This window comes from Pelophylax lessonae (genome assembly GCF_965119305.1).
Source record: "Pelophylax lessonae genome assembly, chromosome: 10".
Taxonomy (NCBI): Eukaryota; Metazoa; Chordata; class Amphibia; order Anura; family Ranidae; genus Pelophylax; species Pelophylax lessonae.
In genome coordinates, this window is record NC_138777.1 from 94836632 (window position 1) to 94858830 (window position 22199).

The 22199-nt window shown below is 43.0% G+C and overlaps 1 protein-coding gene across 3 annotated transcripts in view; it reads left to right on the forward strand.

Annotated features, from left to right (window-relative positions):
* PHRF1 (PHD and ring finger domains 1) overlaps positions 1–22199 on the forward strand; it is a 119180-nt gene that overhangs the window by 28814 nt on the left and 68167 nt on the right. For all 3 annotated transcript variants that reach the window (XM_082270216.1, XM_082270218.1, XM_082270217.1), the window contains exons 2-5: positions 5758–5874; positions 8985–9071; positions 18378–18586; positions 21868–21951. In XM_082270216.1, the coding sequence (XP_082126342.1) occupies positions 5781–5874; positions 8985–9071; positions 18378–18586; positions 21868–21951 (474 nt within the window). In that variant the 5' untranslated portion in view covers positions 5758–5780. The remainder of the gene's footprint in view (positions 1–5757; positions 5875–8984; positions 9072–18377; positions 18587–21867; positions 21952–22199) is intronic.

Here is a 22199-nt window from a genome sequence, read left to right on the forward strand (position 1 = left end):
GTCTAAAGGGATGCAGACCCTGACACTTTCCTCATTAGAGCCCTACATGTGCAGCAGCTGATTATAAAATTACTCCTATACAGATTCACTTTGCGTGTGGACAGACAGCTATTACTTCAGAATAACAAAAGGTAGGAATCTGCAACAAAGTGTGTTTGTGTATTTTTTACCTTGCAATATATATAGCTCAGGCAGAGGGGATTTATTTTCCTCAACAAAAGGGAGTTACTGTTTAATAAAAGCCTGACACAGACTGTAACCCTTTCTCGTTTTTCCAAAACTGAATAAAAGTTTTAGCTGGAGTTGGGCCTTTCATATCTTGCACCCTATGCATGAGCGTTTAACCAAGGGCACAGGTGCACCATTTAGCCCTGCTTCCAACAGCCTATCAAACTCAGAGTCTGACAACTGCTGTGGTTGGTTGGTTGACGCACCTAGCGGTACGTACATTTAGGGCAGTATGCGTTCTGGGTATTGGTTCCTGGACAAACAAGCACCACTGAGTGCCACTTTCCAGTCATATGCACCTGAAGAAGTTATCAGACTCTGAGTTTGACAGGCTGCCAGCAGTGGGGTTGGAGGGTGCACTGGCACCCATGGCTAAACCCTGGAAATTCCATGCAACAGGGCTAAATAACCAGTGTGCATGGGATCTCTGCTGACAATCTCCTGAAATGATTCCAATTTTAAAACTGAACTCCAGGATAAGCAAATATTGTGTAAATGCAAGCAGGACATGTGTATTTATACTTGAATTATGATGTCCTTTGTGTGTTCCAAATCTGTGCAGTGATCCAGCTTGAAACTTTGCCTTTGTAAGGGAGCTTCCTATGATAGACTGGTCACTGCTGCTCTCCTTGTGCAGGGTGGCTGGTCTGGTATCTGCCCCTCATACAGCCAGTGATGGGTAGGCCTGCTGGGCTCTTCTACAGCTCTGTGTTCTGCACAGCATTGTGATGTCATCCTAACTTTTATAACCTTTTAGTAATAACTGGGTTTGCAAAGGCATTTGATGCACACAAAGTATTTAAATCTATAAATGAAAATAATGAAATACATTTTTGTGCCAATTTACACAAACAATTAAAAAAAGCCTAAAGCAATTGTAATTATTCTGATGGCCTTTTAGTTGTGAGGTCCTAAAAGGACAATGTTATCAGCAGCTCTCCCACTGAGAAATTGAAAGCCACATATGGCTGCAGATGGTGCAGGGGCAGAGGGTGTGAAAAATCAGCAGGGAGTAACAAAACCTCTTTTTATAATATTAGGCATATTACAAATGCTATGTAGAACAGTATTTCTTCAATGTGTCCCACCAAAAGAGGACAGGAATACTTAACCGCTGATAGTTCGTGTTTACAGGCACAAGGTCTGCTTATTCAAAAGCGGACAATATCTATTTATTCTACCACTACCTGTGTAAAAGAAAACGCTGGGTGAGAAAAGGTAAAAATGTACATTATACATGGCTTCTACATGTGGTGCCCTAGACAAGGGATGTCCTCACTGTGCTTCCAGTGAGATCCTGCAAACTTGAAACCTTTCCTGAGAAGATACTCCAGCTAAGTGCAGGAGCATCATCTTGTGAGTTTTGGAATCCTCGGTGTTCCCAAGATCTCTCCAGATAGATTATATCATCACCCGTCTAGGCGCTACAATCAAAAGCTGTCTATACATTTCTCTTTTGGGGTTTTTTCTTTATTTTTATAATGGGTATAATGTGAGGATCTCACCTAGAGTTGGACCTCCTTCCCCAGTGATGATCTTTTGATAGCTAGTGGGGTAATGATCAAGGAGTGGTGCAGAAAGAACCGATCCACAGAATAAATGAAGAAACAGTTGGGGTTCCTTGCACTGCAGGTCCATGGGTACAGCTTCCTCTCCAGCAAGGGGAAAGGAGAACAGTGAAGCAGAACAGAAGTGACATCACCAGATTTCACTCCAAATCAGGGTTTCTCAACCAGGGTTCCTCCTGAGGTTCTACAAGAAAACAATAAGAGAAGGGCGCACCGACCTTGTGCATTACCACTTAAAAGTTTATTAAAATCAAAGAAGGGTAGCGTACAATATACTCACAAACGTAGTATAAGAACAAGCATATAGGAAATGAGCACCGCTCGTTCCAGGACACTTCTCTACTGCTGGATAGCGTGACGGCGTCCTCAAAACCTGATGTGGCTTACGCGTTTCGTGAGTGACTATTTTGGCTCTAAGAGGGTCCTCCCTCGAAACGCGTAAGACACATCAGGTTTTGAGGACGCCATCACGCTATCCAGCAGTAGAGAAGTGTCCTGGAAGCGAGCGGTGCCCGTTTCCTATAAGATTGTTCTTATGCTACGTTTGTGAGTATATTGTACGCTACCCTTCTTTGATTTTAATAAACTTTTAAGTGGTAAATGCACAAGGTCGGTGCGCCCTTCTCTTGTTTTCTTGTAGTGCCTTTTGGATACCCTTGGTCCTGAGGGGGGCAGCAAGACCACTTCATTTGTGTCATAAAACCGCCTAGAAGATTCACCTTCCTGCATACCACTCGAGCGCAGGAGAGATATTGTTGTTTCCTCCTGAGGTTGCTAGGGGTTCCTTGAGCAATGGGACATTTCTGCCTCTCAGATAAGTTTCCAATCACACCATTGTCCCTTTTAGCTATCTGTAAGGGGATAATTCTTCCCAATGATGACAAGAGTAAGGAGCATTCTTCCCGCTGACTGTCACACTAATGTGTCATGAGTTGTCGATTTTTTAAATTTTTAGCAGGGGTTCCCCCGAGACCAGAAATTTATTTCAAGGGTTCCTCTGTGTTGAAAAGGTTGAGAGAGGCTGCTCCAAATGCTCTGGGAAAATATTAACAAGGCAAATCTTCACTTTTTGAGTTCAAATTGAATTTTAAAAAGAATTTAGGTAAAAGCTCAGAAATGTAAGTATTTTACAGTGTGCTGGTAATGGGTAGAAAACGCAAAAGCAGAAGTTAGTGAGAATAAGGAAGAAAGTTAATCTGCCCATACCCTAGTGGAACTTCAATCTGAGGCTGGCCAGAGACCATTAAAATCTCAGCCGGTTCAGCAGGAACTAGCTGAGATTCTAACCATCTGTGGCCAGGCTGAATGTACTGAAGTTGAACGACCGGTCAACTTGGGTACAACCATCCTGCCAGATTATATGTACAATTATCGCTAGCTGCTGGTATAGCTGCTAGCAATAATCACTGTCTTCTCCCAGAAGGGATTGCTTCCCCCTCTGGGAGAATACCATAGCTGGGTCAGGGGGATTCCCCTGTCAACACTGGTTTCATGAAAAGGAATTTGCTCTGTGTATGGCATGCCTACGTTTTCTGTTCATCCATTGTCAAAGTAACATTTATTTTCAACCACAGTAATGAGAACATTCCAAGGAGCAGGATGGACATTTTTTTCTAGAGCAAACTACGTTCTTATAACAAAGGTGGTTTTTATTGGGGAAAGTCCATTCATTTCAAAATTGAATGTTAAAAGCCAGCAAAGTTTTGAAGTCCTTTTTTAAAGGATAAGTCATTGAATGTTCTAGATTGTAAGATCTAACGAGCAGGGCCCTCTAGTTCCTCCTGTTTTGAACTGTATTGTAACTGTATTGTCTTCCTTCACATTGTAAAGCGCTGCGCAAACTGTTGGCGCTATATAAATCCTGTATAATAATAATACTAAGAGTTTTGGTATGGTTGTACGAACGTTTCTTTGAAAATCTACTAATGTAAATGTGGGGAGAGAGGTTATTGTTCCCAGCAGTAGGGTGCCTTTTAAACTTGCTAGAAATTTCACATCGTAGCCCTGTCCTCTTCTGACTCTGTGCTGTCCCAGCTCCCCAGCACCTTTCTTCACCTCCCTACCTAACCTTTAATGCAGCTTCCAGGTGAGGAGTGAAGGGAAATACTATATGGTCACTTAAGTTTCTACTGGAGCTTTGACATCTCATGCAAAATGTTGGATGCCGACGCAAGGGAGGCTTTTTCAGGCAAATATATGCAGACAATACATTTTAAATGGATATTTCATTTTATTGGACAGTTTTTGTTTAAATGGATAATTTGGGGACAGGGTCTTTTTTTATGTGGCTACCTCCTGGTTTATCAGCGCGCAGTCAGAAAGTTTAAAATGATATCCAGACAGCTAGCATTTTTAGAATGAGGTGAGCGGTGGCAGACTACATGTATCTATTGGAACATGCTACCTTTACAACAGACTACTTATGCGGTTACCCTGGTAGAAGATGAGACATTGCCTGAAATCTAATCTTTGAGTACTATGTTCATGAACCTCCTCTGGATTCTTCAGAAGGCCCCTTTCACACTTGTGTGTCTTGTCCTGCGATTTTGGGACTGCAAAATCGCATGAAAAGTCGTACTCCATGATTTCCAATGAGTACCGTTCATATATGTGCGACTTCAAGTCGCAACGACTTCAAAGTAGTCCCAGTACTATGGGCCGATTTTCCGATTTTAATGCGTTTTGAGGTCCATAGACAATAGGCAAGGCTTCAAGTCCAGTCAAAATCGCAGCAAAATGCGTGACTTTAGGGTTCGAATAAGTGTGAAAGGGGTATAAATGGAATCTTGTCTTAGCCGTAGGAACATGTAATGGGCCATACACACTATACAATTGTCTTTTAGATTTTATGCCCCTTGCACACTGCAGCTTAAAAATGCTCTGTACAGCTTTTTTTTTTTTTTATGAGCTAAAATAGAGCCCATTCATTCTAATGCGCGTATGCACACAGCCGCGTAAATGAGCGCCGCGTATTCTTCAGTAAGAACAAAATAGAAATATCTGCATTTTTGTATACAATCTGCATTTTTGGACAGTAATTTACGTCTAATGCGCGCATTTGCGCACAAAAGCGATCAAATGAACGCACACGATCATACTGTTCTGGAAAAAAATTTGCATATTCAGAGGCGCGAATTTACGCAAATTTGCGCGAACGCAAATGTGCGAAAATGCGCGCTTTTTAATAGGACAAATTACGGCTGAAAAAGGAGATGCTCAAACAGGAGTATCGTGTGTAATGGGCCATACACACTATACAATTGTCTTTAGATTTTGTCCTTTAGATTTACCAAAACCATATAATGAGATAAAACCTAAACACTTTCAATTTGTATGCAATCAGGCAGGGCCTTGCACTACATACTTGAAGGTAAATCTAAAGGAAATCTAACAACAAAAGTTGTATAGTGTGTATCCAGCTTAAGATTGTATCACTGTCCACCCAGAGCAAAGCTAAATTCGCTTAGGTTGCAGTAACATGTTTAACGCTAAAGATGAATATGCTCATATTTTTTGTCTTTATCAGTTCCTCCTCCCCACTTAATCAACGTGCCAGTGACCATTTTTTTTTTTTAAATAAAAACCTTTTTGTGTATTACATACTTTATTTTTTAGACCCATGTATATTATCACTGGATCTTTGTGCTGGCGGATTATGCTGTACATAACTTCCTGAATACCTCTTTGCACCAAGCTCAGTACTCCTCCCAGAATTTCTCAGCCCTGATAGAAGCAGTTGGCTGGCTCCTGGTAGGAGTTACACAAATATCAAAATGTCGTCCCATGGGGTAGATGTCAGTCTGGAAGAGTGGGTATTCTTAGGCCCCTAGGTAATGTCCACTTGTGATGCTGAACCTCCATGTTGAAAGATCTGACTGTGTGACTTTTTAGGAGATTAGAATATGGTCTGCAATATTTCCAAACTTGTTCTTAGTTACTGACTGTGTCTTCCATCTTGCAGGGAGTGTCTTCTGATGCAGAACAATGGATGATGAAGAGAATCAAGATAATCTAATAAACAGGAATACCTCGCAGGGTAAAAACAGGCACCAAGGGCTCTTTGCATCAAGTGACGATGGTAATGACCTGGATAAATAATATAGGCCACTGAACCAAACTGCCTCATTTGCTTATCTCGCAACATATTTTTATAAATGCACATTACTTGTATGTTTTGTGTTCATGAAACCAGTGGTTTGCTTAAAGCGGTATTAAACCCAAAACCAAACCATATATTTCAGCTTACCAATCATTCGATGTGGTGGCTGCATTAGCTTTCTTTGGGCTTTTTTTTTTTCCCCCCCACTCGGTTTTTACCTGGTGATCTGGCCAGTATCACACCTATATTATGGCGCTTTTCCACTGCATAGAACCGTACCGGCTCAGCACTCTTTTGTGCTTTTCCACTGCGGTACCGCATGGTATAGGGTCGGAACGGTTCGGTTCGGTACGGTATAGGTTTGCTTTTCCACTGCATGGAACCGAACGGTACGGTACGGCTCTGAAAAAACAGTACCTACTCGATTGTGGTTCCAACAGGTACCAAACTGGTACCATATCCCACAATCCTTTGCATGCAGTCACTTCTAGCCACTGATTGGTCAGAGAATCACACCCACCCCGTTGTTATCCCACCCACTTAACTTTAGTACTACTTTAGTGGAAAAGCAAACCTATACCGTACCGAACCGTTCCGACACTATACCATGCGGTACCGCAGTGGAAAAGCAAACTGGGCCAAGCAGGGCCGAGTAGAGCCGAGCCGGTACTTGCAGTGGAAAAGTGCCATTAGAGTGCCACCACTCTGGATGAAAGAGCACAGGGGCATCTTTGGATAGCAGCATTGTCAATCTGGGGAGTGTGTGAAAGTATGTAAACCCAACATTTCATATTCCTGATATGTGCCATGTACTTGTATGGAAAAGTATCCTGTTATCTTTGTTTGCTTCCTTTGTGTGAAATCCCTGGTGTTCCTGCCAGTCCCTCAGGACAAAGTACCCGGGCCACTTACTTCCCCCCAGTAGCGTATACTCTTATCTTGCTCTCACTCTGCACAGTTCCACTGTCTGGACTGAGGAAAAAAGTCATAAGCAAAGGAAAATGTTGCTTTAAGAACGATAAGCATATTATTAAAGCGGTAGTATACCGATTTTTGTGACTTTTACCTACAGGTAAGCCTATAATAAGGCTTACCTGTAGGTACAATTAATATCTCCTAAACCTGCACGGTTTAGGAGATATTTGCACTGCATGCAGCCGCTGACGCTAGCGGCGCATGCGCTCTGAAGGTCCGGCGGACCTTCAGAGTTCCTTGCCGGAAAGTTAATCCCCCGCGCACGCACGGGAGTGACGTCATCGCGGCTCCGGCCACTCAGTGCCGGAGCCGCCAAACCCGGAAGAGACGCCGAGCGATCATGTCCACTCCCACAGCAGTGTCCGGGGGTCCGTGTCGGGGCTTCGTTTTTAAGGTAAATTTTTCATAATGAGCTAGTATGCGATGCATACTAGCTTATTATGCCTTTGTCTTGCAGGGTTCTTTTTATTTATTTTTTTTTTTTTTTAAGTATACTACCGCTTTAATCATGTTTTCAAGTTTTTATATTTGTCAATCACCGCTTTGCACTCTACCCCTCCAGCACTCACTGGAGCACGTACTGTGAAGGTGGTGAGAGCGTCCATCTCAGGCTGTCAGCGTCACGCTGAGAGACTGAGCCAGCTGCTGTTGAGGCATCTGGGTGGTTCCCAACATTGTCAGGATCCCCGCAGAGCCTGGACTGGCTCTGTTGCATCAGCCTATAGCGGCTGATATGTTTTTTCACATGAATATAAATGTTTGGTTTACTCAATGTAACTCAATGCATTTAGGCATCTGGACATGGTGAAGGCAACTTGCTGAAGTTCAAACCGAGCATCAGAATGGGGGAAGAAAGGGAATTTGACTTTGAATGTGGCATAGTTGTTGGTGCCAGACAGGCTGGTATGAGCATTTCAAACCTGCTCATCTACTGGGATTTTCACGCACAACCATCTCTAGGGTTTACAGAGAATGATCGAAAGAGAGGAAATATCCAATAAGCGGCAGTTGTGTGAACAAAAATGCCATGTTGAGGTCAGAGGAGAATGGGCAGACTGATTTGAGATGATAGAAAGACTACAGTAAGTCAAATAGCCACTTGTTAAAACCAAGGTATGCAGAATACCGTCTCTGAATGCACAACACATCAAATCTTGAAGCAGATGGGCTACAGCATCAGAAAACCACACCAGGTGCCACTCCTGCCATCTAAGAACAGGAAACAAGGCTACAGTTCGCACAGGCTCACCAAAATTGGATAATACAAGATTGGAAAAACGCCTGGTCTGATGAGTCTCAATTTCAGCTGCGACCTTCAGGTGGTAGGGTCAGAATTTGGCATAAACATGAAAGCATGGATCCATCCTGCCATGTATCAACGGTTCAGGCTGGTGGTGGTGTAATGGTGTGGGGGATATTTTCTTGGCAGAATTTGGACCCCTTAGTACCAATTGAGCATTGTTTATATGCCACGGCCTACCTGAGTATTGTTGCTGTCCATGTCCATCCCTTTATGACTAAAGTGTACCCATCCTCTGATGACTCCTTCCAGCAAGATAATGCACCATGTCATAAAGCTCAAATCATTTCAAACTGGTTTCTTGAACATGTCAAACACATTCATTGTACTCCCAATGGCCTCCACAGTCACCAGATCTCAATCCAATAGAGCACCTTTGGGACGTAGTGGAATGGAAGATTTGTATCATGGATGTGCAGCTGACAAATCTGCAGCAACTGCGTGACGCTATCATGTCAATATTGACCAAAATCTCTGAGGGATGTTTCCAACACCTTGTTAACTCCATGCCACGAAGAATTAGGCAGTTCTGAAGGCAAAAGGGGGTCCAACCCAGTACTAGCCAGGTGTACCAAATAATAAAATGGCCGGTATATATTTATATTTCTCCTGTGTATCTAAAATGTGCTGCAGCATTATATACATCTCATTGGATTCACATACTTAGGCAGCTTTTGTGGTGGTTGATAATACATTTTTGCTTTTTTCTTTGTGTGTCTCTATGTTTTGATATGTTTCTGTGTGTGTGTTAAAAAAAGAATGTGCAATCCTCCTGATAACCTGTGATGCATAATTTACATTTTTGTTGTTGCAGATGATGCTGCAGAGTCTGAAGAATCAGGGAGTGAAGATGAAGAGGACAACCTTGATGAAGAGGATGGTGAAGAGGAGGAGGAATCTGGTAAGTTTTTAAAATGGATCAGAAAATCCAGTCACTTTTTTTTTTTTTTTTTATTTACCCAGTAGATCTAAACCCAAGCTTTTATTAACCACTTAAGAACCGCCCACCCCACATACTGCAGCAGGCACCTCCTCCTGCTCAAACCGACGTAGGGGTACGTCGATGGCGGGAGTGGTGCTGGGGGGCAAGCGCGTGCCGCAGCCGCCATGCTCCCGCCCCCCACTCAGCAGCGGGGATGCTGATTAACGGGGCCGGCGGCCGCGACTACTGCTGGGCACCTGCGATTGCTCCCTGCTAAGAGAGGACGGTCAGCTGTTGTAAACACAGCTGACCGTTCTTCTCTCTGAAATGATCACAGAGCATCTGTGATCCTTCTATGAAGGATCACAGGTCTCTGTGATCATTTTAAAAGCCCACCCCCCACAGTAAACACGCCCCTATGCTTACATTTAACCCCTTGATCACCAACTAGGTTAACCCCTTCCCTGCCAATGTCATTATTACAGTAACAGTACATATTTTTAGCACTGATTACTGTAGTAATGTCACTGGTCCCCCAAAAGTATCAAAAATGTCAGGGGTTCGATCTGTCCACTGTAATGTCGCAGTCCCGCAAAAAATCGCAGATCGCCGCCATTACTAGTAATAAAAAAAAATAAAAATTACAAATCTTTCCCCTAGTTTGTAGATGCAATAACTTTTGCGCAAACCAATCAAAATACGCTTATTGCGATTGTTTTTTGGACCAAAAATCTGTAGCAGAATACAAATTGGCCTAAAAGGATGAAAAATTTTGATATTTAAATTTTTATTTTTTGGCAATGTTATATAGCAGAATGTGAAAAATATATATATTTTTTTTTATCAGAATTGTCGCTTTTTTTTGTTTATAGCGCACAAAATAAAAATCGCACAGGTGATCAAATACCACCAAAAGAAAGCTCTATTTGTGGGAAAAAAGGACATCCATTTTATTTAGGTACAGCTTCGCACGACCATGCAATTTTCCGTTAAAGTAACGCAGTGCCGAATCGCAAAAAATGGCCTGGTCATTAAGGGGGCAAATGCTTCCGGTCCAGAACTGGTTAAAATCACGTCTGGTGACCCTGCCATGAAGGTCTTTCAGTTCAGTTACTTCCTGTTGTTGGGTGACAAATTGTTCCTCTGGTATGTCACCGGAGAGAGTAGATGTAGACAGCAAGTGAAGGTATGCATTTCAATAGGGAGAGCTTGGGACTAGATTGTTAAGCCCCGTACACACGTACCGATCGTCGGCCGACCGATCGGCCGTCTTTTGTCCTGGGCTGTCGTGTCTGTTGAAAACTGCAAAAGACTGCACATGAATTTTGTCGGCCAACAGCAGCCGACTGCAGAAGTGTTGTCGTGATGGTTAACTTTCCGTGTGTTTTTTCTTTTCTGAGCATGCCCAGTCTTGCAAATCTGCTGTTTGTCGGCCGAATTCTGTACTGACTGGCGAACAATCGGCCGTTCTGGTGTTGGCATACAAAAATTTTAATGCTTGCACGACCGATTCTGTTCGGCCGAAAGTGCGCTGTCGGAAGCATCATACTAACAAGCCGAAAATCGGCCGACCGTTCGGCGGCCGAACATTTTCGGCCGACAATCGGTACGTGTGTACGGGCCTTTAGGTTGAAGCCAATTCCATTACTAGCATCCACCCATATGTAATAATTGGGAAGTGTAGAGTGTCCCTGAAAATGTATGTAAAGCCATGACTTATTGGATTTTTTTTATTGCTGTCTGTGTCCCTGCTGGGGAGATTCACATTCTCTGTTTGTCCAGTTGACCATTGTCACTGGGACTGAAAGTGATGAAAATTCCAGAATGTTATTCTCTAGTAGGAGCTAAAGGAAAATATTTCACCTGTTCCAGTGGTAACTGTTTAAGAGAAGTATCTGCTGGAGAGAGAGAAGGATTTCCCCATACTTTGAAAGGGTCTAGTTTTATGTCTCCATAACAGGAGGTGAATGGATATCTCCCCAATGAAAGATACAGCCAAAAAAAAAACGAAGGTGTCTTTAACGCTTTCTTCAAAACTAAAGAAACAAAATAAAGAGGTTTGGCTTTACATACGCTTTTTAAAGGATGTTTCCATTTTTGTTTTTTAGGAGACACGTATGCCCAACCTGTTCTCTAACAGATGGAGGAGATTTAGTTGTGAATTTCTTTAATTCAGCATGTTTAGTAGCATACATAGTTCTGTGAAAAATAATTTTCGTTGGCTGTTGGTGTCCAGAATAATCCTATTTGTACATGCGTTGGCACACTTCCATAAGACCATTATCTCTAAAGCCCCACTCACATGGGCAGTCCAATCAGTTTTTCAGGCGATCTGATCAAATACTGCATTTAGGGTCCCTTTCACAGGGGGCGGACTCCGCTAGCTCAGCGGGGATTGCTCAGTTGATCCCTGCTTAGCAGGCAGGTGACAGGTCCGTCTCCACTCACTGTGCATAGATGGACCTGTCAAAGTCCCGCTCTTCCCTATGGGGAGATCGGATGAAAATGGACAGCCTGTCCCGTTTTCATTCGATCCGACCCGCTGGCTGGATGGCAAACGTATCGCCATCTGTCTGTTTTCAGCGGATCTTTTCAGATCGGATGCCAGGTGGGTTTCAGCGGAGACATGTTCGGGCTACCCATTCTCCTCTATGGGGAGGAGGATGTCAGCAATCAGGTCCGCCAGAAAAATGGACAGGCCAACCTGATGATCCGATTGCGTGAAAGGGGCCATAGTCTTTGGGGGTAGCAGGATGTAACCAGACTTGCATAGTTTACACCGGGTTACCTCCAAGTCTGTTCTGATGTGAGGAAAAAACACAAACAAAAGCAGTTTTATTTTTTTTTTGTGTAACTAGACATTTATAGATTTGAGGGAATCTCATTTTACCGGGTGCAAATCCATTTACATCCTGCCACCCATGGATCTCACTGGGGTCATTAAAACACAGTTTTTTTTAAACTTCGGACACAGATGTCACAAATGCTCTGCTCAGTTTCAGCACAGGATCAGTACACAGATCAGATAACCCTGATTGGACCAGATGGGGCCATTTTGAAAGGGACCTAAAGTAGTTTATATTTTAATGTGTTTACGGCTGAAACAACATATCGACAACCTATCTGTAATTGGTAGTAAAAATTAGCTCTTTTCTCTATCGTTCTTTGACAGGCGCAGCTCCATATTCATCTTAACCATCGGGTTATGCTGCCCCACTACAGGAGTAGGACACTAGGCAGGAATAAACTTTACCACGCCTATGGGGCAGTCCCTGCAGGCATACGCCCACTCGCTTTGCTACAGGATTCAGTTTGTTTCTGCCTAGTTTAGGAGTAGGACCTAGTTCCCGGCTGGGACTTCGGTCTTAGCTTGTTTTTTGTTTTAAAGGGAACTGTTAAAATTTTAAATTTTTAGTTATGTTCCTGAGAGAACTGCAATCAACAGCCAGACTGGGTTTCGGACAGGATATCCAAGAGCCTTAAGGTCTCCCAGTCCGGCCAACGAGTGTGTGCAGGTTATAGCCCCGCGCTAGGCCTTGCCATGACAGAGCCCCAATGGACAGGGCTGGCCCGCGAGTGAAACACCTTGCCGGGACGTACACGACCTTGTTCGGCCTGAGTCGCAGTGTGCTCTTTGGCCATCAGCACCCCCCCCCCCCGAGTGGGGAGGTAGAATGTCTGGAGTGGTGCCCACCCGATTGTCGTTGGTATGGCGAGGAGTTTCCCCCCATAGCTCTTGCGGTCTCGGGCTGGACGTGGGCCCCTCCTTGGGATGGTCAGACCCCTGGGTTTCCCTCCATTTCCCCCAGCCCCTCTAACAATCACAGTGGTCTTTTGGCGTTCCTACACCAAATGGACTTTTTGGCCTCTATCGATATCGAGGACGCATATCTACACATCCCTATTTACGCTGGACACCAGCGTTTTCTTCACTTCGTTGTAGGAGAGGAACATAATCAATTTGTGGCATTACCCTTTACCTCTGCCCCCAGGGTCTTCGCCAATGTGTTGGCTTCGGTATTGGCATTAGTGTGACAGCGGGGTATTGCGGTACTAGGGTACCTGGATGATCTCCTCTTCAGAGCAGACTCCTATTCAGCTTTGGTGGGCAATCTAGCAATCATTGTACGGACTCTGCAAGAGTTCGATTGACTTATCAATTTCAGAAAATCTGCTCTGGTCCTAGCTTCCAAAATGGTTTATCTGGGACTGACTCTGGACTCCTTCCCTGGAAAAGCTGCAAAAGTTGCAGAGGGCTATCCGGTTTCTGTTATCCAGCACTGTGTCCTCATTTCAGACTTGCATGCGAGCTCTAGACCTGATGGTGTCTACCTTCGGGGTAGTTCCGTTTGCTCAGTTCCACACAAGACTTTTGCAAAGGGGTATTCTTGTCAAGTGGAACAAGGATCCAAAATTTTTGGACAATCTGTTTGGTTGAGTCAAAACGCAAGAAGTGCTCTTCTGTGGTGGATCCATTCCTTGGCCCTGCGTCAGGGCAAGCCCTTCCTTTCATTGTATTAGACCGTGGTATCCACAGATGCCAGCTTGTCCGGCGGGGGAGTACTTGGAAAGCTGTGTGTCCAGGGGACCTAGGCTCAGAAAGAGTCCAGACTTTCGATCAATATTCTGGAACTTAGAGTGATAAAGCTTTGCTTTAGTCACTGGACAAATCGTCTGAAGGGTTGTCCAGGTCGGATTCAATCAGACAATGCCACGGCCATGGTTTGTCAATCATCAAGGGGGCGCCAAGAGTGTCCTGGATCTTAATATGGGCAGAAATTTTTGTTCCAGCCCTCTCCACCGTGCATATACCCGGAGTGGAGAACTGGCAGGCAGATTATTTGAGTCGTTGGGTGTTGGATCAGGGGGAATGGTCCCTGCACCCGGAGGTGTTTCACATGATGTAGACCTGTTAGTTTCTCGGCTCAACGAGAAGATACGAAGGTCTCGGGATCTCCTGGCTGACGCCACAGACGCAGTGATTCCGGTCATCCTGGTGGCCCCAGACTGGCCTCGCCGGTCTTAGTATGCAGATCTGGTAAGGTTGGTCGCCGATGCTCCTTGGAGACTTCCTCTCAGGTAAGATCTGTTGTCTCAAGGGCCGATCTTCCATCCTGCTTTACAGTCGCTGTCTTTAACAGCGTTGCTGTTGAAAGCCCGGTATTTAAGGATAGGGGCATTTCTGACTCGGTGATTCCTACACTGTTGAAGGCTAGAAAATCTACCTCCAGGAAGATTTATCATTGTACATGGAAATCGTACATCTCATGGTGTGAATCGATTAAGGCGCATCCACGCTCCTTTTCAGTGGCTAGGATATTGGCTTTCCTCCAAAGAGGGGTTGAGCAGTGGTTAGCCTTGGGTACTATTAAAGCCAGGTGTTGGCGGTGTTTTTTTTAACGCCCTTTAGCTACACATTCTTTAATTTGCACTTTTACCCAGGGAGTTCGTCATGTGGCTCCACCGATACGGTCTGTTACCTCCGTGGGATCTTAACTTGGTACTGCCTGTTCTTCAAAAACCTCCCTTTGAAAACATTAGGGCGATTCCTCTGCTTATACTATCACAAAAGGTAGCCTTTTTGGTGGCTATTAACCTCTGCTCGCATAGTGTCTGAATTGGTGGCGCTATCCTGCCCTTCGTCTTATCTGGTGGTCCACAGAGATAAAGTGGTACTTCGTCCTAATCAGTTGTTTCTTCCCAAGGTGGTTTCTGATTTCCATTTGAATGAAGACATTGTGCTGCCTTCACTCTGTCCTAAGCCCAAGCATCCCAAGGAAATTGCCTTGCATTCTTTGGATGTGGTTCAGGCAATTAGGGTTTACCTGGCGGTTACTGAGTCTTTCAGGAAGTCACTCTTTTTATCCTCACAGTAGGACTTCGGAAGGGATTGGCTGCGTCTGCTGCGACCATATCCAGAAGAATCAGGCGTAAGTACAGGCGTGTTAATTTAAGGGCCAGGTTCCACCTTTCCCTGTCAAGGCACATTCTACTAGGGCGCTGAGTGCTTTTTGGGCTTTTCGCCATCAGGCATCAGTGATACAAGTTTGCAAGGCAGCAACTTGGTCATCTGTGCACACGTTCATAAAATTCTAAAAAGTAGATGTGTTGGCATCTTCGGATGCTTCTTTTGGCCCCAAAGGTTTTGCAGGCTGCTGTTTAAAAAGAGAACATTTTCTCTAAGGGTGTATGTGTTTCTGGTTGAGCTCCATGTTTACTGGTTGGCTAAGTTTAACCTTTGGGGAATTCCGTTCTTTCTCTGTGTTGTTTTCCCACCCCTCATGCAAATGCTGCTCTGGGACATCCCAATGGTTAAAGCGGAGTTCCGGTCACAAATAGATTTTTAAGATTAAAAAAACCCCTGTAATCCTAAAATATCGCCAATTACACTAACACTATTCACACATTAAAGTACAGTACAGTATTTTAATATAGATAATGTCTTACCTTTAAAATTGATTGCAGAGCGCGGCCATCTCCGGTGTGGACATCTGAAGCCGCTGTGTCCCTCTTCCTGGTTCTTGGCTACCCCAGAATGCCGATCGCAATCTCGCGCATGCGCTGTAGATTGCGATCGGCAATCAGAGGAGCGGCCGGCCATGCCCATTGCATCCTGGGATTGATGACCTACATCTTCCAGGACGCAATGCGAAACCGTAAGTGACATCCGGGGCCGCGGCCGCAGGAGGAAGAAGTCGGACAAAGGTTCCCCTAAAATAAGGTAAGTGACCCCAAAAAAAAATTGCCCAATTCTTTTTTAACTTGCTTTTCCCCACAAATGCCAGAAAGAAAATGAGGGTGGAACTCCGCTTTAGAATATGCAGCTGCGTCTGTCAATGAACGATAGAGAGAACTGGATTTATGACTTACTGTAAAATCCTTTTCTCTGAAGTTCATTGACAAGACGCAGCACCCGCCCCTCTTTCTGAGTGGGTTGGGGTTTTTTCCTCCTAACACTGCAACAAAACTGAATCCTCTAGCAGAGTGAGTGGGTGTATGTCTGCAGGGACTGCCCCATAGCTGTAGTAACGTTTTTATCCTGCCTAGTGTCCTACTCCTGTAGGGGGCAGCATAACCCAATGGTTAAGAAGAATATGGAGCTGCGTCTGTCAATGAACTTCAGAGAAAAGGATTTTACGGTAAGTCAACAATCCTTTTTGTTTTTTTTTTGTTTTTTTTTTATTATCGACTAGCTAATCAGCTGATTAGTTGGACTGCATACAGAATGCATTTATTTGTTTGTCAGTATACACAGTGCAGCGCACATACAGCTCAGTACACCATCCATACATGTCAGTAAGTGCCTGAGAACATGTGAATGTGTGAGGAGCAATGCCTCATGGGACATGTAGTTCTGGGCAGGAGAAGGAAGTTATGTAAGGGATCTGTGCAGGGAAGATCAGCATCTGAACCCAGGGAATCTGTATGCTGATAAACTGAAGGTAAATGAAGGCATTACAATTAAATTTAAAGTAAAAGTTAACCAGTATTGTGCAATATATTTAAACCGAATTATCCAAAAGAGTCTTAGCCTTTAGTACTACGTATATGTAAGTTATATATATTATTAGTTTTACTGTTTCACAGTATAAATTAGTCCTTTTTATAGTAGTGATTATCTGCAGCTGAGCTGCAGTTTGTTTTTGTACTATAAAGGGCTAATTTTTTTGTTTTTTAATCCCATCATGGGAGGTCAGGCAAAAGTATGCTGCTGCTGCTACTAAATGACTTAGTGACAGCAGGCACAGGTAGCTTGTATCACGCTACCAGTCTATGACAGGGGACGTCGTGCATTTATTACATTACAGCTCTGTCTGAAAATCTGAAAAATTAAAAATAAAAATTTTGATCTATGTACCAGATTTAACCTATATAAATATATATGTTCCATTCCAATGCAAATTTTCTGGAACAGTGATAGTCCACCTCTTTGTAAAAATGTTTGTATTTTATTTTTTTTTTAAATTGTACATTTGTGTAATGTTAATGTAAAGTTTTGAGTTCTTTTTACTCTTTAGTCTGTGTGTTAAACTCAGTTTTTTTCATTCTATTTTAAATAAAAGAAAAAATAATTGGCCAACTAATTTGATTATTAAAATAATCGTTCGTTGCAGCCCTAAAGGTGTTACTGCCATCACATTTTGCACTACAGCCATGCTGAGTGAAAACGAATGAACCTACCCATGCTTTTTGGGTTGTGAGGGAAAATAGGAATGCCTGGAGGAAACCCAGCCCAAAACAGGTAGAACGTACGTACTCCATAGCCCACATGTCACACACGAGGCTTGCAGGCCAAATGCAGCCCGCCAGGCTGTTTCATGTGGCCCTTGCACCTCTTCTGCCGCTGTGGCACCCCCCTTGTCCTCACTACTACCTTGTCTCGGCAGTCAGCAGCAGAGAGGACAGAACTCATCTGCCAGATCTTTCTCATCTCCATGCAGCCATGGTGAGGCTCATCTCTGCCCCTACGCCCCTTCTGTTGCAGCAGTCGACAGCGGATAGGAGGACAGAACTCCTCCTACAGATCCTGTGCCTCTCTGTGTGCAGATGCAGTGCCCCCTCGTCTTCACCCCTCCCCTGGTCTCAGAATTTAGCAGACTCTGGCAGCTGACTCCAGCCCTCTTATAGTAGTCCTCCAAACCCTGCACTTTCTGCTTCCTGCTGGGCCCACAGCTTGTTCCCAGCAGCACAAGATTGGGGTGGGGGGGCTCTTGGCATCTGATATAAGGATAGGGTGCTCCTCGGGACATCTGCTTATAATTATGAGAATAATACAGTTCTATGCCAGTTGAAAAGGGGGGATCACACACCACTGCTATCATCCACGAGAAACTTTATTGGAGACTGCTCTGACAGAACACAATGGCTTTCGCCTGAGCAGTCTCTAATAAAGTTTCTTGTGGATGATACCAGCGAGGGTTAACCCTCCATTTCAGCCTTGCATCATCTGCTACAGGAGTGTGAGTGGGCTCCGTGACCGCTTCAGTTTTAGGTTATTGCTAAAACCAGTTATCAAATGCATTTGCAATTATCGAATATGATAAAGAGTAGATACCGGTACATTTATAATGTCTTACAGATGCAGCCATAATGCTGATATGGTCCGCAATGAAATGGAGTTTGACACCTCTGCAATAAACATTATACCTAGTTATTGTCTAAATAGTTTTTGTATAAATGATTGTGCTGTTAAAGTTATACATTTTATAATTTTATATGCATTTGGTTTTCAACTGCGTTAAACATGTATATGTCTTAGACTTTATTAAATGTTTTATCTGTTAGATTCAGAGGAAGAGGATGAAGAGGAGGAGCTGCCTTTAGAAAGCTCAGGACCTGCTCTTTCTGCAGCAGATTTGAATGATGGTTTGAGCTCGGATGAAGAAAGGGAGAACTGTCCCATCTGTCTGAATGGCTTCAGAGACCAGGTTGTGGGAACCCCAGAAAACTGCAACCATTACTTCTGCCTGGACTGCATCGTAGAGTGGTCCAAGGTTAGTAAAACCATGTACTCCTCTACACTGAGAGCTGTTCCCTTATGAAGTCTATTCAAACTGCTAATCTATCCTCCTTTGTTCCTAAATATGGTTGGTGGTGTAGGTTTTGTGCACTGATTTGGTTTCACTTAATGTATTATTTAAATGCCACTTAGCTGGTTTTGCACATTTTTTCAAACTTGCATAAAATGTGAGGAGGTCATATTTAGGGTGAGTTTTTACCAACCCAAATATTGTGTATAACAGTGTGCTGTTCACAATATGCATCATCCCTTTTTTTTTTTGAAAAATAGATAAGCTGATGCTGCAGTCATTGTTCTATGGTAAGCATGTCAATTTTTATAAATGTAGGGGTAATCCGGAAGAAAAAGGGGGGGGGGGGTTTGCTGTGCAATCCAAAGAGAGTTTGCTGCCTACCCAGAAACTTTTCACCAAAAGTGAGAAGCCAGAATATGTAAAATGTGATGGTATGGGTATGTGGTGCTCCTCTATAAAATGTATGCAGATGTAATATGTATAATATATAGCCCAGATGTAGGTGATTTCATATGCAAAATATACAATATGTGACAAAATCATAAAATTATAAACATAAAATATAAAATCAAGTGCAAGTGTTCACTCGTGATATAAAATCATATGAACCAATAAAGTGACATGTGCAGTAATAAATTAAGAGCCGTTATCAACCAATAATTAATGGTGTAATATAAGTGCAAAGTGCATAAATGCTGCAATATTTAAAAACCATATCGCATAGTGCAGAGAAGATAAATAAATAGAATCCAATGGGTGATGATAAATATTATAAAACACAAAAAAAGCTGGTGTTAAAAAATATTAATAATAAATATATCAATATGGTGAAACCAGTCTATATAAGAAGCACTGGTAAGGTGCTGCTGTGCAAGTGTCAATCCGTGCAATCTCAAACAAATGGCGGGGTGTATTTATTGAAATATTAATACTTGACCTTTGCTGTGCTCAGTGCGGCGTGTCGTGCCCCTATAGAAACACACTCACCGCAATGATCTCCCCAAAAAGGGGTATCAAGCCTGCACATGCAAAAGGATGGTCCTGTCCCTCTGGGTCCATGATGTCCTATTGGATGTTAGGAGATGCGTGCCATCAGAACCTCGGGATGTTCATCAAATGGCCCCAAACACAGAAAGTAGACATTCCATAGTGTGTCCAGGTATGGATGCGCGGACGCTATACCACCAACGCTTGATTGAAAACCTAAATGTGAGTGGATATTTACTTTTTTGGAATAAAACGCTCAAACATACTACACTATGGAATGTCTACTTTCTGTGTTTGGGGCCATTTGATGAACATCCCGAGGTTCTGAGGGCACGCATCTCCTAACATCCGATAGGACATCATGGACCCAGAGGGACAGGACCATCCTTTTGCCTGTGCAGGCTTGATACCCCTTTTTGGGCAGATCATTGCGGTGAGTGCGTTTTCTATAGGGGGCACGACACGCCGCACTGAGCACAGCAAAGGCCAAGTATTAATATTTCAATAAATACACCCCGCCATTTGTTTGGGATTGCACGGATTGGCACTTGCACAGCAGCACCTTACCAGTGCTTCATATATAGACTGGTTTCACCATATTGATATATTTATTATTATTATTTTTTAACACCAGCATTTTTTGGATTTTATAATATTTATCATCACCCATTGGATTCTATTTATTTATTTTCTCTGCACTATGCGATATGGTTTTTAAATATTGCAGCATTTATGCACTTTGCACTTATATTACACCATTAATTATTGGTTGATAACGGCTCTTAGTTTATTACTGCACATGTCACTTTATTGGTTCATATGATTTTATATCACGAGTGAACACTAGCACGTGATTTTATATTCATAATTTTATGATTTTGTCACATATTGTATATTTTGCATATGAAATCACCTACATCTGGGCTATATATTATACATATTACATCTGCATACATGTCAATTTTTGTCAAATGTTATTTGTGGGCCGGTAAATATCATGCCATCCAAGCTTTTTGTATAGAAAGAGGATTTTTATTTATTTTTTTATGTGGGGGGGGGGGGGGGCGGCATATTTAAAGTGGGTGTAAAGGCACAAGGTTTTTTTACCTTCATGCAAAACCTATGTGAAGTAGCACCCCCAGTCCCCCCTAATATTTACCTAAGCCCCATCTCGATCGAGCGATGTCCACAAGAGCCTTGCCTCCCTGGGGACTCGTAATCCTGATTGGAGTGAGCCATTTCAGAGAGAGGCTCAATGTGTATGTGGGGACACAGAGCCGCGGGCAGGAGTACACCTGCTTGGGTGCCCCCAGAGCAAGCTGCTTGCTGGATGGGCACCTGGCGGGAGGGAGGAGCCAGGAGCGCCATTTAAGAATCCTGAAAGAGGAGGATTCGGGCTGCTCTGTGCAAAACCATTACACAGAACCGGTAAGTATAACGTGTGTGGGTTTGGTTTTTTTTTTTTTTTGTTTTTTTTTTTTTTTTTTTTAATATAACTTAAATAGGCTTCTTACAGTCTGTTTTTACTCCAGCCAAGTGCCCTGCAAATAGCAGATCCTAAAATGTGTACCGAGCTGAAAGGCTTGGTTGACACTCAACAATTGGGAAGTGTAACGTTGCAGCGCTTCCCTCTCCCAATAACACTGCACTGGAATCTCTTCTGCAGTGTAAATCAAGCTCTAATCACACTTCTAAACACAAAAGCAGTAGGCACTACCATCTAAGTATCTGTTTATTAAAAAATGGTTAAAAAATCACTCGCAAGTAGAAGAAAGACAGGCTCATCATCAGACTTTAGTCACTAGCTGGACTTGATGGAAAGTGGACGAAATGCTGACAGATGGATGTGTAGTGCACAGAGATCATCCGATACTCTTCTGGAAGAGCTGAGTGATACTCCCTAATTGGACTTACTTACCTTGGGGCTTTAATTTTCTTCTTTTGCGCCAGTGAGTTACTTTTTTTCCTAATTACACTTCTGATGGCGCTAGGATTATTCTGTAAGGTTGAGATTAGAATTGCATATATTATCCATTGTTCTTTTACTGAATTTATAAAGCGCAGTTTGTGCAACACTTTACAAAATTATGGGAGACAGTACAGTTACAATACAATTCAAGGGTGTTAGGAGGGCCCTATTTGTGAGTTTTTCCAATCCAAATTTATGCAATTGCCTATATCTAACTAGGAAATGATTATGTCTTGGTAACAAGGTTGCCTTGTTGATCTTGCTGCTAACTTTGTGTTTTCTGCAGAATGCCAATTCCTGCCCTGTGGACAGAATCTCTTTCTCCTGCATTCATATCCGGGCGCACTTTGGTGGCGAGATCCTAAAAAAGGTGATTTACCATGTAGGGTTGAAATGTAAATTAAAACATTATTCCTTGATTGCTTGTATGTATGTATGATCATTGAACTATGCAAATTCTTGAAATGTACAAAGGCATTTTTTTTTAAACTTGTATTACTTCATTATGCAAACATGCTAGTTCTTACTTTTTTTTTTTTTTTGAAACAAAACAGATATTTTAATTACAATAGAGACTGTTGGCACCTTTTTAAAGTCTATTTTCAAGAGTCTGCATCA